Genomic DNA, 21,452 nt, shown 5'->3' with positions numbered 1-21,452 from the left:
AGGATGATAAATACGGTACAAAAGATGACAGATTTGGCCAATGAGCTTTATTTCGCTGCAGTTAAAGGCAGCCACCCGGCCCCAGCATACCTGACCATCACAGAGGTCGACGAGGGGGGTCTTTTCCCGGCTGGCTTTGAGGAGTTTGGACTGGAAGAGCTTGCCATCAAAATACATCCAAGGACAACAGTGTTCCCAGGGGATTGGCTGTCCACATGCATCATTTGCAAACAAGGCCATGTCTACTCCACTCATGAAGAGAGCTGATAGCTGAATTCCTCGGGGATCTAGGTTCTCAATCTTTAAATTGAAAAGAGTAATTTCTATGGAATAAGAGTACTACAGTATTAAATTCTTCCAATGTCTTACTAAAACTCTCCAAAGTTAACAGAATATCCCTCAACGAAACAGCACCACTAAGTAGTCCTATCATTACCTTATATTGACCTAACACTGGCCTCATTTGAACAGAAATACTTATGTAATTTAACACATTTGAATTTAAGAGAATATTTTATAAACATACTCAAGTATTTCAGGTTGAGTTTATAAAGCATTCTGCAGTGTAGGGTAACACTGCACTTAAGGCTGACATGTGACAAAATGAGCAATGATCTGTGTCTCCTTAGAGTACAGAGCTCCACAATCTCTCTGTGAAGTAACACTTCACATTTCAGATCTGCACACAGGTAACGTATTAACAGAAAGAGTGTCAACACTGAACACTCTATTAAGATTCTGCATTTTCAAATAGTTACATTTAAAAATATTTGGTATAATTACATTCTAAAATAAATTTGTACTTTATGTTTACATTATTTTATATGTCAATGTTTTTAACTGCAACTTATCAGTAAGACTGCCAAAATGTCTTTTGGAGAAATGGATAGCTTATAAATGAAAGAAGACAACAAAAATATGGTTCTTGAACCATACATACTACTAGAATTTGCACAGACTTCTACTTCCCTCAGTGTTGAGAGCTGGGTGCCTACCTTCTGTACATAGAGCCCACGCTTCTAGTGTCTGATAAGCAGAGTAAGAAACACTAACATGAGTACAGTCAACTCTTGATCATCTGTGTGTGAAAGACCTAGTTTGTGGATTATCCAGGATAAAATTTTAGCTTTGCTCTGGCTTTTGTCTTCCGACTTTGGTGGCTTTTCAAGAATGCAATGTTTATGGGAGATCAATCTAAGCAATGCCTATATGTGGCAGGTTAAAGGGCCTTTTCATTAAAGAGAAAAAGGTCATTCTGGTGCCAAATGCTAATAAACTTATGATCACCTGCTGTTCTTGTTGTTTGTGTTAACATTCCCTATTATCAGCTAACACTGTTTCCCAACCTTTTTTTAAATTTTCACAATGCAGTTAACCTTCCAAACCTGGAGAAGTCTGTTCACCAATTTATAAAAGGTGTTTACACCTCTGGATCCTATTGTACATCACCAGCTCCTCCTTTTCCCATGTAGTTGTTGGGAAATGAACTAAAAAACGTTCCCTTGGGGGCAGGTAGGGCTGGGGTGATAGAATTAGATGCATTTTTATATTTACGTGCAAAGTGGAGGAACAGAGGTCATACTGCAACAAAATGGAGAAAATGTACTTGATTCATTTAGACCCCAGCTACCCCCACCTCTGAGCTGCAGAAAGGGGGAATTCTCAAGGCAGAAAGAGGGAGCCGACCCTGCCAGAAAGCAGCCAAGCAGAGGTGTGGCCCATGAATAATAGGACAACCATCTCCTGGCCCCTTGCACTGCAGAAATGATGACCACAAATCCCTTCCAGTCAGGTGGGACCCCGCTGCTTCTAGCCCAGGGGCCTCTGTGCCCCCTCTCTGCCCTACGCCAGAGAACAGAGAAGCCAGGTCAAGGATTAGGGAGCGAAAATGTTGCTATAAAGTTTTTGCCTGGCTATCCAAATGTCCAAATGTCAAAACATAAAATGCCACCAACACCCTCTGTGAAAGCACATGCAGCACCACCCTAATGGTTTTTTGTTTGTTTGTTTGTTTGTTTGTTTTGAAACAGTCTCACTCTGTCATCCACGCTGGAGTGCAATGGCGCAATCCTGGCTCACTGCAACCTCTGCCTCCCGGGTTCAAGCGAGTCTCCTGCCTCAGACTCCCTAGTAGCTGGGATTAAAGATGTGCACCACCATGCCTGGCTAATTTTTGTACTTTATTAGTAGAGTTGGGTTTTCACCATGTTGGCCAGGCTGGTCTCAAACTCGTAGCCTCATGTGATCTGCCTGCCTCGGCCTCCCAAAGTACTGGGATTACAGGCATGAGCCCCAGCGCCCAGCCCCTGCAGGTGTTTCTTAGGAACGGGCTGGTGATGATCACATCCAATGTAACTCAAAACCACTCATCCGCCAAATGGCTATCTGCATGCCAAACTTAAGAAACAGCAGCAGATGTATACGGCACAGAAGCACCCTAGTTAAAACTATTAATCTCCACATTTGCTGACAGGAAGAATATAGCAAGGCTACAGTGTGTGTGTGTGAGTGTGTGTGTGTGTGTGTGTGTGTGTATTAAATGGCCTTAACATTAAAGGATTATACTTTTAAGAATTTTTTAAAAGATATTTATAGTTTCAAGATAATTAACAGTTCAATTAGCATTAATCTAACAGAGAAAAGTTCTTAGAATAAGAGCTTGCATAAACAATCTGAATAAAATCTTCATTGCGGTGTAAATTTGCTTCCTTTGACAATTTTTTAAACTTACATTATGTGGTGTTTTTCTTTCCCTAAATGTTAGTTATATAAATAATAATATTTAATATTTATGGGGAACTTAAGAAATATGTATCAAGCGCTGCTTTTTCATTATCTCACTGCCATCTCTAAACAACAAAGAACACAGGCCCTCTAAAGAGTACTCCCTTGTACAGACGGGTCCCAGAGGGTTCAAGGTCACAGAGCTGGTAATTGGGAGAACCCAAATCTGAATGCTTGATTATAAAAATGGCTGCAATACTCACATTCTAACCTCATTCTATCAACTGAGATAAAATATTCAACATCATCCAAAGTTCCTCAACTAGAGAAATACAGACAAAAAATTCTGACTTTATAGGAAATACAAATATGGAAGTTAATCTCTCTGACCAATTAGCTCAAGAACCAAATTCCAGTAAAGTTACTTCGTCCAACATCTGATTACTGGGCAACAGACTCTTACTTCAATTTGTCATATTTACCTATATGCAAAATAATTCTTACACGTATCACAGACATGTTGCACGCCCCTAATACTGTCTTTAAAGCTCTTCATTTTCCATCTTTTATATTCTGCACTTGGCATGTGAAACTGTTAAAAGAATTTAAGGCAATTATAGGGATGTCAAGGCAAGGGAGAAAGATACTGGACAAATACTATAATGGTACAAAGTTCCTTCTCATCCTTTACCCACCCTCCTCAAAACACAGGGTCAGTGCTAATTTTACCTTAATTACATTCATGCTGGTAACCTAGGAGAAGGGCTTAAAAAATATAACAGGAAAAATGAGGGTCATCAATCACTGTCACAGGTATTCAAGGAGCCACATGGAACACTCTCAATTATTCATGGACATGGCGGACGAAGAAAGCATGGATGAGATGAAATTCTTAAAAATTCATTGTAACTAATGGTTTCAATGTCTTTTCCCACCAAACCTCCCATCAGAAAAAGCTAACAAGAGTCCTAACTGTCAGCACTGGGTTTTTCCTTCCTCTTTTCCTCCTCTGATGGCCAACCACAGAGTGGGTGATAAATGGGAGAAGAGAAACAGGGTCTGGGCAATCCACAAACTGGGTAGCAGGCCCAGACACACCAGTTAACATTCAAGAGTTGACTATATCACAAACCATGAAATGGTGTATTACAACAAAGCACTGTTGCTGCTTTTGATATTGCAAAAAATTTTAATGGTCAAACAAAAAGGCAATTTTAGAATTTAATTTTCTATCACTGAATTTTGGAACCCTCAGCTCTGCATAGGAATTTTTGTAGCATTTAAATAATGATCATTCCTATCAATTCTCAATCTGATGATAGCTGAGAGGATCTTCAATCTTAAAAAACAAAAAAGCAAATAACTGCCTTTCCCCCCAGCAAATGCTATTTTTCCTTATAGCTCTTTCAGAATTTATACTAATCATGAAAATGAAGCACTTAGGCTGCTCTTATTAAAGGGAACTGTCGACCTCCAGACAAGCAAGACCCAGAGGATCGATGAGTCAGACTGAAGTTTACTATACATACATATGTCTTTCTGAGCACATCTCTACAAATGTCTGGCTTTAGATGAAGAACCAGGAGAAAACCATGAAAGCACTAAGATCTCAAAAGAACCAAAATGAAAGCTTCGAGTGTGATTGTTTTTCAAAAGTTATATCCTATGTGTTGATCCAAAAATGAAAAGGATATGGGATATAAGATGAACTTTGAGTAAAAGTAACTTGATGGTGAATAAGGCTTAGTGGGCATACCTGATACCTGGCGGTCTGATTTTCAGAACTGGGATGTCAATACTGATGTAATAATCTATATAAGAGAAACAGGAGTAGAGGTAGAGGGATGGCACCACACTCTAGCAAAAGTATCTCCAACCCCCTGAAGCACAGTCTGTGACGAAGACGGTGGTGATGAGACAAACCAGGTGAGGACACGGGAAAGGACCTGACTTAGCACCAGCCACACTGCCTGACGGGGACACCTGACCAAACATTGAAAACAGAAACGTAAATTCAAAAACTTTAAAAATAATAATTTCTGTCTAACAAACAGAAAAGCTTGATCTACAAAGTAAAGAATACAATTTGAAGTGAATTCTCCTAAGTTTTGTTTTTTTTACTTAGCTTATTTCTAAGTCATAAGAAGTCTCAGGTGAGCTCCACACAATTGAGGAGGGCCACTTAACATCAAATTACTCAATTTAACATGATAATTTAGGATAAACTAGAAATTTATTAAGCAACAACTATTGAATACTGAAAATCTATTAAGTGAGCCTAAAATTCCCCTCCATGAAAAGAATGCCTTCATAAAGAATGCCAAAAAGATCTAAAGGTGAAGGCAATTTTGTGGAAAGAGATTAACTGATTACAAATCAAACTCTATAAAACAAAACAAAATAAAACAAAACAAAAGAACTGATGGCAAAGAAAAAAACGAAACCCTATACATTGAAAAGAAAAGGCTGATCTACTAATTTAACTAGCTTTGAAAAGTCTTGAACTTTCTAAAATTTAATATGGAAATTAGAAAGCAATTACAACCATGTGAACCAGGTAACTAATGAAAGTATATTGAAAAAGATATTCACACTGAAAAATTAGGTGACAACTTGGAGAAAAATCAATATTGTCAAAACAAAGAACAAAAGGAATTACTAGAAGGCAAAATTAAAAGGAATATGATGTTAAATGCTGACTTAAAAGGGGATAGAAATGATGATGTAACATCGTTCTTCAAGTGGTTTTTATAAGGGATTTTACACTAGTAGAGGGGCAAAGAATATTTTTTAGAGAAAACTAAAGTTGTAATTAGGAACAGTGAAATGAAATAAGAAAAAGAATCCTTGCTAGATGTTAGAAAATTCTTAAGATCAAGCCCTCTCAGGGTTTGGAATCCCCCCTAAAATATAAAAGGCAAGTTTATTTCATGATGTGATAAATAAGAATAAACATCCAATGGTAAACAAGGGGAAACCATTCTCTGACAAAGTGGGACTAATCATTTCCAAACTGGGGATAGCAAATCCATAACTAGAAAGGAATATTCCTTTTGCCATGAAGGCGATTGATCAAGTTCTTATCATATTAGTATTATTAGTTCAGTGGACTAAAGCAATTAAAGAATTAGCAATTCTGCCTGTTGAAAGTTAGCTGTATTACACCAAAATCCAAAGCGAGACTGTCCAAGACAATGCAATGAGGCTGACAAATTACCTTGAGCTCCTGGAGCTGATCAGGCTCGTAGAGTTTGGGGGACAGCGCCTGAGCCAGGAAGGCGTCCAGCTCCTGACGCCGCAGGATGCGTGCTCCCGGCCACTGCACCATGTACCTGGTGAGAGGCAGAAACGAAAGGCTGGTGATTACTGAGTGGTCGCCCGTCACATGGACAAGCCCAGTGGGAGGTTCTAGGTAAATTCCGGATGATGTGAGCTAAGAAGACTCATGTGATTTCTTATTCAGTTTTTCTACTTTTCTACTTTCATTTGATGATGCCATTACAAATGAAAACAGGATGATCAGAATGTTTTTACTTTAGAGTAATTAAAAACAGCACACTAAATTGTGGAGACTGAAAACTAGCTGGTCAGGGATTTTTGATACAACCTAACTCTTGTGAAGCATTTAAACCCTGAAAGCACATTCTAAGTACCAATTTTCAGGATTCATTCATTTCTTTGTTCAAGCCAGGATACCCAGGAGGCAGACTCTAGGTATAAATAAGAAAGACAAATCCAGAGATGAAAAGCAAAGACCATTGCCTGGCCACTCTGCAGCTGCAGGTCCGTGGAGCAGGTAAACAACCGAAGATGGGGTCGGTGACACAAGGTGAGTGGGAGTCAGACTCAAGAAAAGCAATGCGTAGGACCATCACTAGAACCACAGCAAAATATGTGCACCCTGAAGTGGCTGCTAAAGGACAATCAATCTCCAAATCTTCAACTGGAACAGGTCCACATAGGAGTCTCCTTCCCTTCTCAGTAACAGCACTGCCTGAATCACAAACACCCTGGAGCACTGCACGAGGCACAACCCCAAGGAGTGTGTCTGGGTGTGAAAAAGTGAAGGGCTAACTATAATGACTTAGTCATAAACCTTTCTGAAGTCTAATGGTTCCCAGTTCTTTGCATTCAATAAACTTGAAGGATGACCTAATCAGGTTGCCAGCTGATCACTAAAAATAACTTCTGATGATAGATTACTATGTGATCTCTGGCAAATAATTCAAAAGGAGTTCAGAGAACCATGACATGCTTAACAAAGCTCTTTCCATTCCCATCTGCGAAGTCTGCTCAGTGCTTAAAATCTGAGTTAACAAAACCCAGGGTTAGAGTTGGTGCTGAGCACTAAGTCATTCTTGTATTAATTAATATTCATCCATGGGAACACAAACTAAGTAGGGGAGGTTCTAGACAGCTCATTGAGATATATTTTCAGTTGAAGCCCAAAGCGGAAAGTTTATGTGCTCACTAGGTGCCAAGGCATTGGTCTAAGCACCTCACACACTTTAACTCATCTACTGTTACAGAAATTCTGAGACAGGAATAATAATTATCCCAATTTAGAGAAGGGGAAACTGAGGCACAGAGAGCTTATATACATCATGGTCAAATTAATGTGGCAAAAGTAGGATGTAAATGCAATTTCAAGGTGAACAAACAGTGAATGTTACATTTCTATAGTAATTATATTTGATGAGATACATAAAAGAGTGATGTGAAAGTTTCATTTAATTAAACCATCAATATTTGCAATGACAAAAATCACATCCTTTGCAATTGATTGACTGCCACAAATCTTAAATACAATGGTCTTACTGAGGTTTTTTTTATTGTTTTGTTTTGTTTTGTTTGAGATGGAGTCTTGCTCTGTGGTCCAGGCTGGAGTGCGGTGGCATGATCTCAGCTCACTGCAACCTCGCCTTCTGGGTTCAAGTGATTCTCCTGCCTCAGCCTCCCAAGTAGCTGGGACTATAGGCACACGCCACCCCACCTGGCTAATTTTTGTATTTTTAGTAGAGACAGGGTTTCACTATGTTGGCCAGGCTGGTCTCAAACTCCTGACCTCGGGTGATCCACCCGCCTCGGCCTCCCAAAGTGCTAGGATTACAGGCGTGAGCCACTGCACCCGGCCTGGTCTTACTGAGTTTTAATCGGGGCTGGTTGCAAGAAACAGCAAATATGAAGAAGGTCCCCTCCTCCCATTTTTGTCTCAAAAAGATTATATGCAATGTTTTTTGCCTTAAATATCTATGTTTTATTTTCCTTTTATTTTCATTTCTTTTTATGTTTTAAATTGAGGTAAAATACACATACAATTTACCATTTAAGCCATTTTTAAGTGTACAGTTCAGTGGCATTAAGCACATTCACATCGCTGTGCGACCATGACCATCATCTATCCACAGAACTCCTTTCATCTTCCCAAACTGAAACTGTTCCCCTTACACAACAACTCCCCAGTCTTCCCTACCTCAGCCCCTGGCTATTGGTTCCTTTTACAATTTTGTAATCCCAGCACTCTGGGAGGCCGAGGCGAGCGGATCACGAGGCGGGCGGATCACGAGGTCAGGAGATCCAGATCATCCTGGCCAACGTGGTGAAACCCTGTCTCTACTAAAAATACAAAAACAAAAAAACCAGCCGGGCGAGGTGGCGGGCGCCTGTAGTCCCAGCTACTTAGGAGGCTGAGGCAGGGAATGGCGTGAACCCGGGAGGCGGAGCTAGCAGTGAGCCGAGATGGCGCCACTGCACTCCAGCCTGGGCAACAGAGACTCCGTCTCAAAAAAAAAGAAATTTTTTTTTTTTTTGAATCAGAAAAAGACTGTCTTGCAGACACATTGGTTCTCTCAAGATCTTTCCTGGTTTTCCTGGCAGCTAAGACTCTCAGAACTCAACTTCACCAGGACAGCAAACAATTTTGTTGGTCAGACTATCTGCTATTTCCTCCATCTGGTGTTCTATAACAGAGTTAGTGTTTAGACCCTTTTCATCGTAGGTCCTCTGAACACCTTGCTGGATACAGAGTATGAATTACTAGATACATACATACATATACATATATAAAATACCAAAACACAGAGATCCTGGTTAAGAGTCAAGGTAAGAGCGGCTGAGAACTTAACTCTTGGTCAGCTTCTCTATTTGTGCTATTCCTACCTGTGCATTTAGAATGTTTTCAGATCCCTTTTACACTACTAAATCTACCTATGATATTTCTGGAAATTTTTTCTCTCCATGTTCTTTTCCGTGCAATCAAGCAGATTATGAAAGTTATTTAATGGGCTAATATAGCCAGCTATAGGGCCTCAGGGAGTTGTGCAACCTCCCGCAGCCTTCGTTTCCTTACCACAGAAGGGTGGGGGCAGCATAAATTGTTCTGGAGCTCTCCTAAGGCTGAATGACCTTGACCCTATCTCCTCTCGCTGCCCTTTACAAGCATGGAAGCTGGGGTGAACCCAGAGCTCCAAAAGGACAGAAGCAGGCCTCAGCCAGCACAGGCTGCCTGCTGCATCACCCAGGCTGACCTCCAACCACCCAGGTCGCACCTCTAGAGCACACACTGACGGCGCCAACATCGCTCTGGAGCCTTATGCCCTCCATCCCTGTTACTGTATTTACTGATTTAAGTCAAGTTTTTCTAAAACCTAACCCAGTCTGCATCTTTGTGTCTGCCATATTGCTCCTACAAGAACATAAGCTGCTGCTTTTGGACAAGAGCCTTGTCTATTTTATCCATGCTGCAACCCCAACAAAGACCTGCTCTGCTCTGTGCCCTCAGCCTGCACCCTCACACAGCAGCCACCTCTGCTCAGACTCCATCCCCCGTCTCTGCTATCAGGGATTCTAGAGATTTGACTGATGTTCTTCCGCTGCCCATCCCAATTGCTGCCCTAGTATAACATTTAAAATACATGTATGCCCAAACTCTACCTTAACCAAGTGATCGATGTTAACATCACTAGCAAAAGCAAAAACTAAACTGCCTTAGGGAGCAATGAGAAGACCACCATACCCCTTCTGTGGGGTTCCATCCCAAATGCATCACCTGACTCTAATCATGAAGAAACATGTGTCCAGAAGAAATTGACAATAGTCTACAAAGGAATAAAAAAATTATAGCCATGAGCTGGCTACCTGTGTTTGTAAAGAGAAGGTTACTGGAGCATGGTCGTACCCATTCATTTCTGTCTTGCTGACGGCCATCTCAACAACGCTGAGGAGATGGCTCAGGTGTTTCCAGGATCACTGCTGAGAAAGGGCCAGCACTCCGCTGCCAGGCCCCAGGCATCGAGAGGAGCAAACAGAAGAGTGGGCTGGGAGGCAATGCCATGAGGACCAGCTGCATGCATGGCCTCTTCCCTGTCCGTGCATCTCAGTGCTCACACACAGCAGGCCACGACGCACCAGCCACAGGAGGAGCAGAGTAAATACAGCAGATGGGACGGCATCAAGAGTCTGAGCATGAACTTAAACACGAAGCTGAAACGATGTGACCCTAGCCTCCTACAGTGCAATAGCAGCTCATCCTCTGCCACAGCTGCGGGGCCCCAGAGTGTGTCCTCACTCAAGGTCCCAGTATGTACCTTAGGTCAAGTATATGGTGGCCAGTCAGGTGCTCTGCTAGATTAAAGGCCATGTATCACACTAAACTTGGAAGAGAAAAATACAAAAAAAAAATCAAATTCATTATTGCTAATTTGATCTCACAGAATCCAAAGTCTTAAACTTTCTATGAATATAATATTGTTATTGATAGAAACATATCCTTAATTGAATGTGCCATCAGAGGAAACCAGAAGCCTCTAAAAACAAAAATAAAGAAGGAATCAGCTGGGCACAATGGCTCATGTCTGTAATTCCAGGACTTTGGGAGGCCGAGGTGGGCGGATCACCTGAGGTCAGGAGTTCAAGACCAGCCTGACCAACATGGTGAAACTCCGTCTCTACTAAAAATACAAAAAATTAGCCGAGCATGGTGGTGCATGCCTGTAATCCCAGCTACTTGGGAGGCTGAGGCAGGAGAATCACGTGAACCCAGGAGGTGGAGGTTGCAGTGAGCCGTGATCACGCCATTGCACTCCAGCCTGGGCGACAAGAGCAAAAAACTCCATCTCAAAAACAAAATTAAAAAAAGGAGTCTTTCCCATCAGTCAGTCTTCAATGGAAATCACATTCAGCTGACACACTGTGATCTAAGTCAATCTCCATTTAATTGAGTCTTCCTAAGTAAGTTATTGGCCTTAACATTTGTTATCAATTTAAGAACCACCAGGAAATAAAAACATGAATAAGCTCTGTCCCTCCCTTCCTGAAGTCAGGTAGTTGGGACCCAGTGGGAGGGATGGTCAGTCGTGCCTACAAAAGCAGTGCCAGCCCAGAGGGTGAGACGGCCCCCAAAAGAAGCAGGGGCAATGAGGACTGCGCCACACAGGGATCCTGACCACGTAAGGGGCCATGGGGCTTCCCAGCCAAGCCTCTCACTGCCAGAGTCAGAAGCTAAGAATGTAGCAGGATGCTAGACCGTACCCTAGCAACACGGGGAGGGACACTGGACTGTGCCAGCTTGGGAGGACCGGGGTGAATCCACTGTTTTCAATGAGATACAGGAATACGCAGCAGCAATGTTAGGGTGGATCCTCCCACGCTGCACTGGGAGGGCCAGGGCGGCAAAGTTCCCGCAGCACGGAACCTCCGACTCTGAGAGCCTGGCTTCTAAATGCCATCCCCTACTGGGAGGAACTGGGGCTGCTTGGAGAAATGGGGATCCCAGGACTGAGGCAGGGAGACACAGGGGCAAGCAGAACATCTGTGGAGAAGAAAGGAGGTGCTCAGAGAAGATGATGAAGGCCAGTTTGCAAGGTGACAAAGGGAACATCAAAACAGATGATGGTGCAGTGAGCTGAAGGCCCCTAGAGAAACAGAAGGCTCTGAGTCCATGCTGATAAAAATGTGCTGGCTCTCTGAGGAGTGAAACCTTTACAGGGCCTCCAAGCACTTCCACATGAGATGGTTACAAAAGGTGAGAGCAGCTCCACATGGAGAAGCCACAGTCACCCTGCACCAAACCCTCAGAACCAGTGTCCTGCCTAACGGGACAGAAGGAGGTGTGCATCCCCAGGCAGGGCATCACTCCTGAAAGCAGAGACAACCTGGAACAGGAACAGGTTCCTTGTCATAAAGGACACTGTTGGGACAACAAGCCTAACAGCTCTGAAGGGTGGAATGGACCATAGCATCACTGTGGATTGATTTTAATGGTTCTACGGTGGTTATGAAGTAAAATGCCATCAACTGTTAGAAAATCAGTAAAGTATTTAAGTTAAAAAAAAGTTTCTGTGTTGTACTTGCAACGTTTCTCTATGTTTGAGGTTCTTTTAAAACCAAACCAAACCAATCAACTCCAAAACCTAAGGAACATCCAGTATGCATCCCAACTCAATTGAACTTCAAAACATCAACAGTATCTACCCACACACCTGAGCTGTGGGCTGTGAGGGCAGAGACACAAAGACATCCCAGCAGCAGGACCGCACCAGCACCCACACCTTGGTTTCCAGACACCTTTTTCATGACAAGGAACCAGGGCTGCTCTTTGGAGACATGGCTGACGCTGGGGCAGAGAAACACAAAAAGTGCCTGAAGCATCTCGTAGGGCAAAAAAGCAAGGAAGCTCTCCCAAAACAAGAGGATGCTGTGTGTCACACGGGTCAACCTAAGAGAGCTCCCAAGGCCAGAGTGTGGGACAATGTAAGGATAAGGCAGGGCTGGATATAACCCCAAGTGAATTGATTATGACCCTCTAAAAAGAGGAAAGGAGCCCATACTGATATAAATACGGCATGTGCCACACTAACGTGTTGGTCAACAACGGACCACATATATAATAGTATAAGATTATAATACCATATTTTGACTGTACCTTTTTCACATTTAGATACACAAATACTGACCATCATGTTTGTGTAAATATACTCTATGATGTTTTACACAATGACAAAATCACCTAATGATACATTTCTCAAAATGTATCCCCATCATTAAGCAATGTGTGACTGTAAATGATTAAATAAATGAAGGGGGAAGAAGTGGCACATTTTCCCTACAGAAGAACTCCAAATAATATATAACAAGAATCCCCCTCTTATAGCCTTCAAAATCTTCAATATTTAAACAATAAACTATATTTAAAATCATTATATAATATTTACATACCATACATGCTTACGAAATATACCTATAAACATATTGTATCATATAAATTAAAATATATTTTGCATTTACATAACCTACACTTCTATCACATATATAAATATAGGATGAGGATAAATTTCAAGAGACAACATGATTGATCAGGAATAAACTTTACATCCTTTCTCGAACTCATCTGACACCGTGGTCACGGCCCTTACACCTGGCTGGGACCCAGGTCCCAGTTCCCATGCATGGCACCCACCGTAAGACGCAGCAGAGCACCATGAGGTGAGTGGGCACGTTGGCAGGGTTGAGCATGGCTGGGGTGTCCGACCTCATGCAGGCCAGGAAGGCCCTCATCCTGCGGTTCTTGTCTTCTACCGCCTTGCCCAACCACAGCCTCTTCAGGTTGGGGCAGGTCCACTCCCTGAAGGCAAGAGCTTCAACCAGTTCCGGGGTTTGGGGAGACTTCCCTTTGTAAGCTGCCCATTCTTTAATGATCACTGGTGAGACTACAGAAAAAAAAAAAGCCAGAAAAGACACATTCATGCATCATTCACCTACTTTCAGTCTTAACAAAAACAAGCAGCTCTAGTAACTGGTCTGAAGATTGGCCTCTCAGGTAACAATGCATTCTCTCTTTAGCAAAACCACCAATCATCAAGTCCTTGTGGGTATTTTGTTTGCCCCTCTATTCTGTGCAACTAATGGCTCATTCAGATTTTCAGTTAGGCCACAAATAAGTTTCATCCAATCAAATCATGACTTGATTTTCTCATATAATTAGTATGTATAAATCAAGATGTTAGACAAAATCCATTTTAATATTTTATATCTACACATAGTTTTAACAATTAGTGTAATTCACAGAAGTATGTGGTTATCTAATTATTTTAACACACAAAATCCAATTTGGACAGCTAATCCCTTTCTACGTGGATAAATACCCTCATAAATTAGATTTGAGAAATAATTTGCATGCAGTAGCCACTTTACTAAACCTCCCACTTCAACAAATGTAACTGTTAAACTCTATTTTTACGACTGGCCAGTAAAACATAAGTAGATGTAAATATTCCAAGTTTTGAAGTCCCAGATGATGCCAGCACAGTAATTCTATTCAGCAAGACTTCAGACAGAGTGTAAAGTTATCCACCATTTCGCCTCAGAAAAGACAAGAAGTTCTAAGTTGATATAATACAGAAACAATACCTTTTATCCACAGATGTTTTACTATTAGTCAATTAATTCTTACAAATACATAAACATGCACATTTTCCCACTTGATTTCCCCATAAATTAAGGAAAAAACAATGACAAGGAAATAAAACAAAAACAATCCATATTGCACAGCAGAATGTTAAAATCTCATCAACTGCACTGAGGTAACAACCCAATAGGGAAATCTGGAAATCTGGATGTGCATTTTATAATTAACAAGTGGTTCACTCTAGTTGAATAAACACCAGAACCAAAGCAGGGCCTGGTGTGGTCCCTTGCCCAGCGCTGCTACACATGGGCAAAGACGCCGTCCCCGGCTAACACACTCCAGTACACGGCCCACTCCAAGGCCAGGGGCTGTACGGAGACCAGGATGCTATCATAAACTCTAATTTGATCTTCAACCCAAATTACATTAATCTATCTGGGCTTGTCTTCTCTAAAGTAATACCTAAGGCATTCTGAAGAGTCCAAAAGCAGGACAGAGTTAAAGGTATTACTGGCTAATCTCCAGTTCCACTGAGTCTAAATATAGTCAGGCAATACAATAATCTCTTAAAATGTCATGAAAAACGCCAGGAGTTAGAAACTTGGATACACAGTTTCTCAGCAACAGAAAAAAAATGCTTAAACACATTTCAATACCTGACAAGTCAGGTAACAGTGTTACCTATAGGAACACGTTGAGTCAAGACCTCATGGCAAGGGCTCTGTGACAAGCCCTTCTGGAGCCAACTCCAGATAGTGTCCCCTTATGTGAAGCCTGTCGGGCAGAGCTGGGGTACAAGTTAAGGCAGTCACTGAAAATTTTCCTTTTACAAAATGTTACTGCTCTCATTAGGCAAATATCTTTCATTTACATTTGAATATCTTAGTGTTTAGATGTTAAAGAAATATTTCAAACACTCCAAATGCTTTAAAGTCCATCAAGTCAAAACAGACATACATGTATATATAAATACATGCTTATTTGTTTTTATTCAATACTTTTAGGTGCAGATATAAAACCAATAAAGTCTCCATCACGAAGCATACCCTGTCGTTGGACGCACAATCTAAGGCATCTCCCCCACCCCGATCCTGTGATCTCCAGCACAGCTCAGCTTCCAGAAGCTTTTCCAGAAGTAGTGTCAGAACATACAGGATCATCTCCACAACCACCACTACCATGCACAGGCCTTCCTGTGAGCCGACCTGCCTTCCCTCCTGTGACCCAACACCAAGGCTGCTTCACCCCAAGAGAACAACCGGCAAGGGGAGCTTCCAGAATGAGCTGTTCGCCAATATGCTATGTTGCTATCAGATTACATAAGCACACCTCGCAAACACATGGGACACACACATCACACATTTCATACCATGCACACGTTGCATACTTCACACAACATACCCCCAACAAGCCCCACCTCACACACACCCCCCACCACACCACACACATACCACAATACACACACTGAAACATACCCCACACACAGAGCATGGGTTTATGTGGTGCATGTCAGGAGACCCCTACGGGTTTTCAAGAGAGGCAATCTTACTAAATTGGCCTTTAGCTTTGTCATTTTTTTCTTTCCCTTTCATCGGCTCTGTTCTTGCCTCTCTTTAATCATTTTAACAATCATTCATGTTTTGTTTTCATTCTAGAAAAAAAAAATTATTGGTAGATTTTCCTTCTCAATTTCAAAACCTTTAGGCCTCTGCAGAGTTCATCCTGTGAGGCCCTAGGTCACAAAGTGAAGAGGAGGTCACAGGCACTAGTCCTAATGCATGGTATCCTCAGAAATCTGCGCTCCAGCTGCAGGCTCTGACAACTCTCCCCATTAGAGCTCGGAGGGCCTCCTGTGTACCTGAATGAGCCTGGCCTGGTGCTGTGTCTCAAGACTCAGCACAGCCCAGAAGGAAACAGGTGGACACACTCCTGAGAACCGAAACTGGACTCCTGTTGATGAACTCATGGCAATACTCCAGCCAAAGGCTGCTCCGAGTCCTAGAAGGGCTCAGAACTGTCCCGGGTAAGCCTGTAGACACAGCAGGCACAGAGGGGGTTAGTGTTCTCTTTCACAGCACTAAGCATGTTGTTGCCCATGTGCAACAGTCATGACAAGAACAGCAAGTCCAATTCAGGAAATACATGTCTTTATCAAAGAAAAAAGATGTGACTGACACAAAGGCTTGCTCCAGAAGCAAAGGTGCTCATCTCTAATAGTTAGAGAACTTTTGCGTATTCCACCAGAGAACAGAGGTGGAACCTTAGGCCAATCAGTTAATAAGTATTTACGGAACATCTACTATGTGCCAGGTAGGGCTGGGACAGGGGGAAGCTGGCGATCTGCACAGGCATGTGCTTGAGAGGGAGGGTCTCCTTGGGTTCTCAGACCTGGGCCTAGATCCAGGGACTAAGATAAGAGGTAACACCTAACTTTGCAACACACTCCTGATGATTAAACATAAAAAGCACCTAGCACCCCTCATTATGTAGAGATAATGAGATCAATTCACATTTTATACATTACTCACATTAAATTAATTACAAATGAGTGTTTATGAAGAATTCCAAGGGACATCCAATTTTCGGGTTGAAATAGCAGCCTCAAGAGTGGAAGAAGTTGAGGAAAGAAAAATGCCTGGCTCTGTTTCACAAGTCCCCTGCAAAGGGGCAGCTGGAGGGTAGCCACCAGAGATGAGAACGTCTGCTGCTCTTCTCTCTCTGGGCTGCTGTTTTCTTCCGAAGAGTCACTGTTGCCCAGGAGGAAGGACTTCTTAGCCCTCACGGTATTACTCAACCCACAGGAAATAAGCAAATACAAAGTACCCAGCCCAGCAAGTAATCTGAGCTTTTACAGAAACCTGGGGGTATGTGGGCTTGCCCATGGCACTAGGCTCCAGCACATCCTGGGTGGCTACCGTCTGGGTCTTAGAGCATGGTAGTGTAAAACGAACTCTGTACTGGTAGTTTTGAAGGGAAACCTGTTCCTACTGCATCTTACTAAAATAGTAAGATTCCTGGAGGTCAGCTCACGTATCACCATCAACAAATATTAATCTCATCTTTTCACTGTCAGAAAAATTCACTACTTCAGGAAGTAGCCTACTTCTGAAAGACTGAATATTAAACTGTCTTCCTTACCTTAAACTCAACCATATTTTTACACTGGCAAAAACAACTCTAGGGCAGACATGTTACTGGAGGCTAAATTTATAATGCATTTTCCTTACAGAAAGCACCCCTTCAAAATATAATTTGGGGCCATAAAATACTATCGTACTTAAGTTGTCAGCAAAAAACTCAATGTTTTCCATCAGATGTTAATCATCTTCTTTTAGTAGCACACTTAACATGACAACTAAGCCACCCTGGAAATCTGTTATAATGCTGACTTTGGGATCTATCCTAGCCCAGGTTCATTTTGTAAGCCAATCCCAACTTGCCGGAGTGGCCGCCTGTAAGATCATATTATAAAGTATGTCTCTAAGCTCAGTGCCAGAGCACGACCATTAATTAGCAATGCCCACTAAGAACATAGGAGAGAGAACTGCAGCATGCATGCACACGTGTTCATAGGTTAGGAAGAGATGCAGGCAGATGAATGGCTTCCAAGATGGTGGCCGACTAGACTCTGGTTGTGTGTATTTAGGGAGCAGCCACTATTATACTTGACGAGCTTTCCTGGGGTTGTTATGATCATAAACAACAAAAAAAACCTCCAACTCATTTATATTAGGACAGAAACAGAAAAGTGGATACAATGAAGACTGTTTTTTTTCCTTCTAATAGAAAAATTGCCCCCTAATTTCTAAGCAGCCCCAGCATGTAGGTAGCACATTGGGTTCTCTTCCTCAGGCTGATACGTCTGTAAGCACCCTCTGTAATTCTCAAAGGTAAAAGGCTGTGGATATTTTCTCAAACCTTTGATATTTGAGGTTGGAGCAGCCCACTGTCCACAAAAATATAAATGCTTAGTAAGGCACAGGACATGTAGCAGAACACGGTATTACAGACATGTAGATAAATGCTGTTCATATTCCTCATTCCACGTATGTTATTCATAATATATTAGAAACTCAAAAGCTCAAGGATTGGCAAGTAACACTGGTTAAAAAAAAAAAAAGAGTACGAGGACTTATGAAACAAATATTAATCCAAAAGAGTAATATCACAAATTGGCCTGTCATATCATTTGCCTTCCTAAGCAATTGTCTGCTGTGCTAGGTCTACTCAAAGTTCTGTGAAAAAAACCTTAATGCTTCTCCTAGAAAGCTTTGTAGAATAAAGAAATTCAGACAGACTTATTAGCAGCCTTCATAGAAATCGTGGGAAAAATGTTTACAATACCAATTTTCACAATATTCAATCAGTACAGTAATATTGATTAAAGTATTCTATTTCATAATATAATCCAGTGAGCAGACTTAGTTTACTTTTTATTAGCAATTCCAATTATTAGCACAAATAAAAACATTTTTAAAGCAAACTAGACCAGGAAAAAATGCTCCTTTCAGCTTTTCTTGGTGGTTTAAAAATACAGGAATAAATATAGGAAAATCTTTCATAAAAATAGTACTCATCTATAAACTTGCTCCCTCATTCCACATATTTATTTCATGTGTGTATAATTTTTATCTGTCTACTTTTTATAAGCCTGTTTCTCTTACTTACTTAATTTTGAGGTACTAGGGAAGACTTTTGTAGGAAATGGGAGGCAAGAAACAAAAGCCAATTTTATTAAGATGATGCTAATTTTAAAAATGTGTAAATCACTAAGCTTTACTTTCTGAATTTGTGCTCTTCAATTATAGCTGGGGATACTTATTACCCTACAATCTTTTTAAATGTAGGCCTTTTATTCCTTCTCATTTGCCCTCAAACCACTGCAGCCTCTCCCACTGACCCCTGGAGAGAAAGAACCCCAGTGACTGGGAGCGACAAGAGGCACTCTGAAGGAGGAAAAGCCACAGAGGCACATAAACACCTCTACCACAGGAACGAGAAGAAGAAACTCGCCACAGTATCTGTATTTTTGCAAAGTGAAGGCTTCAAAGCCAGAAGTTCCTGCGTCAGACCCTGGACACATCTCCGGGCCCAGCCTTTATTCCAGCATCAACAGAAAAGGTCTCTGGGTTCCACCTTCCCTACCAGCAGGTGCCACTATCACCGTGGATCACGTCTGGAGGAATCTGCATGCCCCTGGGTGTTAATAGTTCTCTTCTACGTACACCACTGAGAGGGCTTAGAATTCCAAGGCATATACTGCCATGATAAGCAAATATTCTTCTGAATTTCCTAAAAGTGAAATTATAGAACTTAAGGATGGAAAGAAAGGTGTGGAAAATAAATTGCCAGCACATAATACAACATGACTTTCAAAAGGCTGGAATTTTTTTTTTTCTTTTTCTTTTTTTCTTTTTTCTTTTTTTTTTTTTTGCTATCACCTAGTTCAGGAGCAGAAGGGCTAGAAATTTTTGAGGGTCTCATATCCTACTTTCGCCATATAGTGACTTTAAAAATGAAAGTTTAGTAAATCACAGGAAAGCTAGCTATAAATTATGAACACTTGACCATATGCCTTAATCACTGACTAGGTTTCCAAATGAATATACGTGACTTAAATCTGCTGAGAGTTAAATATTTTTAAGCAACTCTTAAGACTTCAACATGCTTGCCTTTTGAATAGTTCTCTCCGATAATAAGGCCATCTTGGGACAATCCTTATTGTTACAGTGACCATTAACAGGAACATAGAGCTGTGCAGATAAGGTTCTGAAGCTATTTTAGATCACAGATTTTCCATTCAGAAATGGCCACACCAGCTGCTGGAGCAGCAGACTCTCTCTGGAGTCCATATGCAGAGGGCTGGGTTGCCAGATCACTTCGGAAAGCCAAGGAAGCAGGGTTGGGGGAGAACAATCCTTCACAGGGACATGGCCTCCCAGGACTCTTTCTTTGGCTTATGGATCTTCCAGTATGACAATAATTTCATTCAACCTACATGTGGTCCAAGAGTGGCCATAGATTAGACAGCAAATTTCAACAAGATCTAAATACAATCATTGTTCCATCTTGTCAATCAAGAACTCCTGAGAAACTTTTCAATGTCAGCTTCATTGTGGCACAATCAGACATTTTCCTATCCTATTTAGATTGTCAAGAAGCTGTAGCACTCTCCTTAGTACAAATATGTGTTACCAATTAATAGATATTTCAAATAAGGAAGTTTAAATCAATGGTCCGAGCAGGGTCAGTATTTAATCAGCTAAAATCTAATGAACAGGTTATATGGAAGGCATTTTAATGCATGCAATGTTCATGAACATAGATCACACTGTGCACATTACTCAATTCTCAAACAAGGTTGGTTTTGAGCAAGTTGAGAGCACTGAGGCTTAACAATCACAAGATATTCTCAAAACAAAAATATCCCTTCTGGAGAGCTGGTGTTCCAATTAGGGTGATAATCATGGATGTATCACTGACATAAAAACCTTTTTTATTGGCTTGTTTCCCCCTCATGAATGTAACTACGCATGAAACAAGTTCAATTTTATCAGCTCCCTATAAAGACCTAGATTCCAAAGCTGCTTATAAAAATCTCACCCACTGAAATTACGGTACTGAGTAAGGTCTCTCAACTTCTAAACTCAGGTCAAATCTATACATCTTTTCCATTCAGAAATAAACTTGTATTTGTCATAGCACATTAATAATGCATCTTTCTAAACACTTACATTCTAGTGTCTTAACTGTCTACGCAAAGGTCATCTGCACCTGCTCCATCTTTGACACTTAAAGGCTTCATTTCTGTTTTGGTTCAGTCCATATATCGCTATCCAACTCATCTTTCTAAATGGAAACATCATTTGTAACAAACCTTCAATGGCTTCCCATCTCTACAGAAAAGTCAAAATCAAAGTTCATAAACCACTTGAGCAGAAAAGACTGCAATTTGTTTACCACTGACCTTTCAAAGCATCTCAGCACTTACGCACGCTCTCACATGAGTTTAATTTTCTGATGCACCAAACCAGGTCTTCATCTCCAACAAGCCGTGTGTACCTAAACCAATTATTCATTCTTTCACTGCCTGCTGCACACTGCTCTAAGAGTAATATACACAATAGCAAAAGACATAAATGTTTATGAAATCACTTTTAAAATCTCATTTACCATCAAAGAAGTACAAACTACCATTGGCAAAGCTCAGCCTCCACAGTGGAGAAAATACCCAGGCTCCATGATCAATTAACAAGTGCGGTTGGCTGGGCCTCTGTCCTTTTCCTCAGTGCTAGTTCACTCCCTTTCCCAAACCAAATCTGAT

General features: G+C 41.3%; 1 protein-coding gene across 10 annotated transcripts in view; it reads right to left on the bottom strand.

Moving 5' to 3' along the window:
• The window catches only part of FAM120A (family with sequence similarity 120 member A), a 115,871-nt gene that overhangs the window by 9,358 nt on the left and 85,061 nt on the right, over positions 1-21,452 (bottom strand). For all 10 annotated transcript variants that reach the window (XR_013404964.1, XR_013404965.1, XM_015117278.3 and 7 more), the window contains exons 11-13: positions 13,181-13,430; positions 5,942-6,056; positions 91-300 (exon numbers count right to left, since the gene is read on the bottom strand). Coding sequence is in view for 8 of the 10 variants with exons in the window: in XM_015117278.3 (XP_014972764.2) it covers positions 91-300; positions 5,942-6,056; positions 13,181-13,430 (575 nt within the window). In the remaining 2 variants the exon portion in view is untranslated. The remainder of the gene's footprint in view (positions 1-90; positions 301-5,941; positions 6,057-13,180; positions 13,431-21,452) is intronic.

This window comes from Macaca mulatta, chromosome 15 (genome assembly GCF_049350105.2).
Source record: "Macaca mulatta isolate MMU2019108-1 chromosome 15, T2T-MMU8v2.0, whole genome shotgun sequence".
Classification (NCBI taxonomy): Eukaryota; Metazoa; Chordata; class Mammalia; order Primates; family Cercopithecidae; genus Macaca; species Macaca mulatta.
The sequence above is the reverse complement of the archived record's forward strand: the minus strand, read 5'-3'. Positions and strand labels throughout refer to the sequence as shown.